Source organism: Pyrgilauda ruficollis, unplaced genomic scaffold (genome assembly GCF_017590135.1).
Source record: "Pyrgilauda ruficollis isolate IOZ18807 unplaced genomic scaffold, ASM1759013v1 scaffold338, whole genome shotgun sequence".
In the NCBI taxonomy this organism is placed as follows: domain Eukaryota; kingdom Metazoa; phylum Chordata; class Aves; order Passeriformes; family Passeridae; genus Pyrgilauda; species Pyrgilauda ruficollis.
In genome coordinates, this window is record NW_024524800.1 from 1 (window position 1) to 7159 (window position 7159).

Consider the following 7159-nt stretch of genomic DNA (forward strand, 5'->3'; position numbering starts at 1 on the left):
GGGGGGCGGGGCTGTGCCCCTGGCGAGGGGCGGGGCTGTGCCCCCGCCGCGCGCCTTCCCGCGCGCGGGAACGGTAACGGTCGGGCTGACCCCGCCCCCACCGGTGGGCTACCGGAGACCACGTGCGACCACCCCAGGAGTGCCGTGACCCCCCCCCGAGGCGTGCCCTCTCCATCAAGGACCTCATTGTCTATCCCTGCTCAACACCCCCATCCCCTGCTGTACCCACCCACGCCCCCAGCCGTACCCCCCATCCCCTCCCAACTTTCCCACATGGTGCCCCCCACACTTATACCCCTCCACCCTATTTCTCTCCCCAAAAAGTCTCCCCCCGCCACTCCTTCCCCCTCTTCTCCTCTCCTCCGCACCCATTTCCCCCCAATCCCCCGCACCCCCACATCCAGCTCTGCTCTTCCTTTACTCCGCCATGCCCCGAGGCCGTCCCCCCGCATTTCTCCAGCCCCCTCCCCTCACCATGGCTGCGGCTTGGTTACTCGTCCCGACAAGCAAGGAATCGACGCAAGTACCAGCTACCGCCGCCCCCGGGCGCCCCCCTATATACCGGCCCGGGGGGCGGGCCGAGCTCCCCCGCCCCGCGCTCCTATTGGCCTCAGCGCCCGTCCATCTACGCGCTGGCACCGCGGATTGGCTAAGGAGAGTGGCGCGCTCCGCCTCCTCCGCCCTCCGCGCTGCGGGGTCCGGGCTCCCCCCGCGGGGTCCGCACACTGTGTGTGGGGGGGGGGTGGATCCCGCTTTTCAGGGTGGGGTTTGTCTCAGCCATGTCCGCAGCACGGGGTGGGGGGGACCACTATAAACCAGGGGACATGCTGGGGTGCCTCTGTGCCCCCCAAAGCGGAGCAGCTCCGTGCCCGGCTGTGAAGCCACAGAGAGCCCCGGGGGGTGTCGGGGTGGGGGGGGCCATCCCCTGCCCCCACCTAATCCCCGGAGCTATTTGCACCCAATAATCCGCCTTCCTGTTTTGCCAAGAGCTTTGCGGAAAACCCAGCGGCCACTTCGGCAGCACCCGCTGCCTGGGGGGGGGGTGGGAAGAGGGGGTCCGCACCCCCTCCCGCCGCACCGGAGCCACCCCACACCGGGGTCACCGGGCAGCTGAGCCCAACCGGGGCTGGCTCGGCAGCAGCATCCGCCGCAGCTGCATTGCAGCGCTGACGTGGCTTCCCCGCCATTTGCCTCGCTGGCTGCATGGCTGCTCCGGTTCCACCGGGGAGCAACCGGCTGCTCTCCACCCCCCCGTCAAGCTGCCCGCTCCAGGCTCCCACCCCGCTCTCAGTGTGGGGGTCCCGGGTGGAACTTGGGGGGCAGCTGGTCCTGGAAGTGCTGCTGGATATTGGTGTTTATGGAATGGGTGTTCCGTGGAGGGGGGGGGGGGTTCGTTACACCCCCCCCCCCCCCCGAATTCTCCGCGCATCACGTCACCTCTGGAATGGTGTTAGGAAGTGTTTTGGGTCGCTCAAAAAACGCCCAAAAGCAGGTTTAATGTTAAAGTGAAAGTGCGACAAAATTCGCTGGTGACTTCCCTCTATGACTTGGTAGTGAAAGCTGGCAGAGGAAAATGGGGCTAAAATTTAAAATCGATCGGTGTAAAACTAGATTTGGCCAAAAATGGCCTAAAGGGAAGCTGAGGATAGGAAAAGAACAATAAAATGGAATAATAATTGAGATCTTCCCACTGAGTCAGAAGGGGCAGAGTGGACCCCCTGCCCCATTGTCAAACTGAGCCCTGGGCTTAACCAACAGTTTAAGCTTAAAGGCTTAAAAGCACTTAATCCAGAGCTTAATTTCAATTATTTACCAACAGATTCATATAAAATTTACTATAGGCCAACAGTAACACACAGGCCTATTTTACTTATGAATCTAAAGCACTTAAGAAGGAATCTGAGAGCAACATTCCTTGAGCATTTGCTGCAGAATATTCACCCTTCCACACACACATACCTGAGGAGCAAGTATGGGTGTAAATACCTGTGAAAAATCCACCTTGAGTTCAGTATTGCCATCAGTGCCTTTGTGTCTTCTCAACAGGCCAAGGGTTGAGCCCCAAGTTCTGGGGGATCAGCCCAAGCTCTGTTCACGCTCCAGGAATCCCAAATTTGTGAGTTCACCGTCCCTGAGAGTTCTCCTGCCTGCTGTGGTCCAGGTGAACTCAGGGGGTCTCACTCAGACCCTGCTGGTTATAACACTGCAAGTGTTGACTTTTTAGTCATCCTGATTTTCTATCCTGGCTAAAATATGGAACTTCCTTTGAAAGCTCGATAACAAACATGCCGTCGCGCTCGGGTTGTCCTTCAGAAAAAAATTACTTCCCAAGGCTGTTCCTTAAAATCAAGGAGTTGTTTTGACAACACAAGTTCCTGGGAGCGGATAGACTCGAGGAGCTTGGCCGAGGTGCTGCTCATCTCTTAGTCTGAGCTCATAGTGCAGAAGAGGGAGGGGTGCACCACACAAATGAGGGTCCCAGGGGTCCCCCCCAGCTGCAGCACCCGCTCGAGTTTCACTCTGCATTCAACTTCCCCTTCATTATTTATCCCTGCGTGGAGCCGTGAGGGACAGGGTAAGAGGAGAGGAAAGGGAGGGTAAAGAGGCTCCCCCCATTCAAGGGGGCTGCTATGGCGTTTCCCCCTCCCCCCCAGTGGCTGGGACCAGCAGGGCCAATTCCTCATCCCTGAAAGAGCCAGAGGAACTGGAGGACACATTGGCTGGATGAAGGGACCCCTCATCCCCAGCACTCCCACCTGTGGTGGGCAGAGCATCCCCTCCCCACCCGCAGGGCAATGCAGCCCCTCCCCTGCCCAGGAAGAGGAGAGACACCAAAGACTTCTGCCAAACTGGGGGGCTTCAGGACTCTCCAGCCCACCCTGAGGAATTAAGGCTCCCAATGTGCTCATGTGGGGCTCACTTGACTCCTGGTACTAAGAAAACCCAACCCTCTCCACTTCCCTTGGGGTGGGGGCACAACACCGAGCCCACCGGGATGAGGAAGGAGCACAGGTTTGGGAGGATCAGTTTAGGGGGTCTTCAGAGTGCTGAGCTCACCACAACCCCCAGCACACGCTCAGGGACAGGGAGGAGACCCTGGGTGCACACAGGGACTGCAGGGCCGTGTCATGTGCTGGTGGGGACGGTGTCAAAACCAGGCAGGGACATTGCCACAGGGAGTGAAGACACGGAGGCAGGGTAAGACAGGGAATGCTTTTTATTCAGACCCACAGGAGAGGACGGGTGAGTCCGTCACAGACTTTTCCATTGAAGCACAGACCATTGACAGGACAGACCGCGGCGCACACACTGCTACAGACCCCACGGGGTCTTCAACTAGTTTATGTTCCCTGTTCCAGCAGCACCCTTGTGAGTTTAGTATTCCTCCCCTTCCTCCTCTCCCTCCCCTTCCACAGAATCCACCCCCACCTCCTCATAATCCTTCTCCAGGGCAGCCATATCCTCACGGGCCTCCGAGAACTCGCCCTCCTCCATGCCCTCCCCCACGTACCAGTGCACGAACGCCCTCTTGGCGTACATCAGGTCAAACTTGTGGTCCAGGCGGGCCCAGGCCTCGGCGATGGCCGTGGTGTTGCTCAGCATGCACACGGCGCGCTGCACCTTGGCCAGGTCGCCCCCGGGCACCACCGTGGGCGGTTGGTAGTTGATGCCCACCTTGAAACCAGTGGGGCACCAGTCCACGAACTGGATGGTGCGCTTGGTCTTGATGGTGGCGATGGCGGCGTTGACATCCTTGGGCACCACGTCCCCGCGGTACAGCAGGCAGCACGCCATGTACTTGCCGTGGCGAGGGTCACACTTGACCATCTGGTTGGCCGGCTCGAAGCAGGCGTTGGTGATCTCGGCCACCGAGAGCTGCTCGTGATAAGCCTTCTCAGCAGAGATGACCGGGGCGTAGGTGGCCAGCGGGAAGTGGATGCGGGGGTAGGGCACCAGGTTGGTCTGGAATTCTGTCAGGTCGACGTTCAGGGCTCCGTCAAAGCGCAGCGAGGCCGTGATGGACGACACGATCTGGCCGATCAACCTGTTGAGGTTGGTGTAGGTGGGACGCTCGATGTCCAGGTTGCGGCGACAGATGTCGTAGATGGCCTCGTTGTCCACCATGAAGGCGCAGTCGGAGTGCTCCAGGGTGGTGTGGGTGGTGAGGATGGAGTTGTAGGGCTCCACCACGGCCGTGGACACCTGCGGGGCCGGGTAGATGGAGAACTCCAGCTTGGACTTCTTGCCGTAGTCGACAGAGAGCCGCTCCATGAGCAGGGAGGTGAAGCCAGAGCCGGTGCCACCGCCAAAGCTGTGGAACACCAGGAAGCCCTGCAGCCCTGTGCACTGGTCAGCCTGCGAGGAGAGACGAGGTGGGGAGGCATGTTTACTCCAGGCTGCAGAAGTTACTCCTTCCTCTCCGTGGCCTCACAAGGACATTTGGGGGCTTTCCAGCAGCAGAGCCAGAGTCAGCAGGACAGGGGACGGGGTGGCACTGACTCTATCTGTTACCCACTGACTCACGGTGAATCACCCAGGGAAGCTGCTGGGCCTCTGGGGTGAGACAATGCTCAGGGGCACCTCAAAGTGCAGAATTGCCATTGCCTCAGCAGCAGAGTGGGAACAAGTTTGACCATGAACTGTCATGGCCACATGACTCTGGGAGGGACTGGCTCGGGGCTGCTTGTCCCCAGTACATGCAGCTGGACTCGGCCATGTCAGGAGCCAAGTGGAAACAAAGAGGGAATTGCCGAGCTCAGCACCGGCAGCGCCCGGGGGCTGCGGCGCTGTGGAGCCGCTCCAGCTCCAGCTGCGCCGCGTCCCGCTGCCGGCCAATGGCAGCCACTGCACAACGGGATTAACATTAATTAATAAATTAAATCTAAACCCAACCCAGCCAGTCTGGAAGGGAGAGCGAGACAGAATAGAGGCTTTGTCCTCGCCCGCCACCTGCACCCCCCCGTGCCCCTACCAGCTTGCGGATGCGGTCAAGGACCAGGTCGATGATCTCCTTGCCGATGGTGTAGTGCCCGCGGGCGTAGTTGTTGGCCGCATCCTCCTTGCCCGTGATCAGCTGCTCGGGGTGGAAGAGCTGCCGGTACGTCCCGGTGCGCACCTCGTCTGCGGGGACAGCCCCGGGCCCCGTTAGCAGCCGGCGCCCGCCGCCAGCGCCCGCCCCGCCGGCCGCCCCCCGCGCGCTCACCGATCACCGTGGGCTCCAGGTCCACGAACACGGCCCGGGGCACGTGCTTGCCGGCGCCCGTCTCGCTGAAGAAGGTGTTGAAGGAGTCGTCCCCCCCGCCGATGGTCTTGTCGCTGGGCATCTGCCCGTCGGGCTGGATGCCGTGCTCCAGGCAGTACAGCTCCCAGCAGGCATTGCCGATCTGCACGCCCGCTTGGCCCACGTGGATGGAGATGCACTCGCGCTGCGGGGGCACACGCCACTGGGTCACCTCTTTTGTCCCCCTCCCCAGCTGTGGCACCAGCCCAGCATTGTCACCGAGATGTGGAGGGTCTCTCCCCAAGGCTGGATGGGGTCGGATCCTGCCTGGACACACCCATTGTTCGGGGTCTGGGGGTGCACTCATTGCAGAGGGTCCCATCCTGCCCTGTGCCCATCACTGCTGGCACCCTGTCTGTGGGGGATGGGGAGCTCAGCATTCGTGGCTCATCCTGCCCTGAGCGACTGGGGCTGCTCCCAGGGTGAGACAGGGAGCCCCGGGGTTCCCATCCTGCCCCACCCTGCCCTGGTGAGACCCAGCAAAGCCCCAGGGTGGCTCAGCACCGTGGGCTCCTCCTGCCCACCCGAGCCCCAGTCGAAGCAAGGCCACGCCCAATGAGGGACTCGGGGGTCCCATCCTGCCGTGCTTCGACTTCTGGTGTGGAATGGGGTGCTCGGCATTGGGGGGGGTCAATCCGCCCTGCCCACCCCGCACCGGGGACACTTTGTGCCTCACTATACCGGGGCCACGCCCAGCGCAGGCTGAGGGCTGAGCACCGGGGCTGGGGGGGGAAAAGGGGGTCTGTCCTGCCCGGTTTAACGGGAGCCACGCCCAGGGACGGACGGTGGCTCGGTACCGAAAGATGGGGGTCCCGATCCTGCCCCTTTCAGCTGGTGCCACGCCCAGTACGGGTTTAGCTCCAGGGACTCATCCTGCCCGGTTTAACGGGAGCCACGCCCGGTGCAGGCTCTGGGCTCGGTCCCGGGGGTCCCATCTTGCCCGGTTTAATGGGAGCCATGTCTGGTTCGGGCTCGGGGTTCGGTCCCGGGAGCCATCCTGTCGGTTTTAACAATAGAACGCCCGACAGGAGCTCAGTACTGTGCCTCGGGGCTCCATCCTGCCCGGTTTAAGGGGAGTCACGCCCGGTTCAGGCTCGGGGCTCGGTCCCGGGGGTCCCATCCTGCCCGGTTTATGGGAACCACGCCCGGTGCGGTAACGTGGATCAGCGCCAGGGATCCATCCTGGCTGGTTTAACGGGAGCCACGCCCTATGGAAGCTCAATGCTGCCTCCCGGGGGTCTCATCCTGCCCGGTTTAACGGGAGCCACGCCCTATGGAAGCTTAGTCCTAAGTCCTGGAGGTCCCATCCTACCCAGTTTAACGGGAGCCACGCCCGCTGCAGACTCGGGGGTCGGTCCCGGGGGAGGCAGGAAGACCCTTCCAGGCCCGTTTAACCGGAGGTACACTCGGGGCTGGGTCCCGGGCGACACATTTTACTCGGTGTAACGGGAGCCACGCCCGGTGCGGGAGGAGTCCCGGCGCCGAGGGCTCATCCCGGGAGGGGCGGACGAAAAGCCCTTGGGAATGGAGATCAGGGTGGGGGGTTGGGAACAAGAGACAACGGCGAGACGGGGGCCGGGATGAGGGATAAAAACCGGACACTACGATGGGAGGGGTGGGGATTGGCACCGGGGAAAACCACGGCTGCGGGGGTGGGAAGGATGAGGCCGGGAACGGGGGACAAGGGAACAGGGATTGTGGGAACAGAGACAAGGTCCCGACCCCCCCGCACCCCCTCACCATGGCGGCGGTCGGTCCGGGGCGGTCTCACAGCCCGACGCTGAGGCGGTCGATGTAAGAGGCGCGGCGGAGCGCGGGGTTCGGTGCGGGACTTTATAGCGGCGGCGGGGCGGGGCTCAGCGGGGCGGGCGGCGGGGC

At 62.2% G+C, this 7159-nt stretch overlaps 1 protein-coding gene across 1 annotated transcript; it reads right to left on the reverse strand.

The window, feature by feature from the left end:
• Positions 1-3199: 3199 nt before the first annotated feature.
• LOC121357467 (tubulin alpha-1A chain) lies at positions 3200-7159 on the reverse strand. Its single transcript, XM_041474740.1, has 4 exons — positions 7022-7159; positions 5204-5426; positions 4973-5121; positions 3200-4356 (listed from the first exon to the last, which is right to left on the reverse strand). Exons 1-4 carry the CDS (start codon positions 7022-7024, stop codon positions 3376-3378), a joined length of 1356 nt encoding a protein of 451 aa, XP_041330674.1. The 5' UTR covers positions 7025-7159; the 3' UTR covers positions 3200-3375.

Coding starts and splice junctions, on each gene's coding strand:
- LOC121357467 (XM_041474740.1), bottom strand. Junction 5,122..5,203: donor CCTGGAGCCCACGGTGATCG/GTGAGCGCGCGG, acceptor CTGTCCCCGCAG/ACGAGGTGCGCACCGGGACG. Junction 4,357..4,972: donor TTGACCGCATCCGCAAGCTG/GTAGGGGCACGG, acceptor CTCTCCTCGCAG/GCTGACCAGTGCACAGGGCT.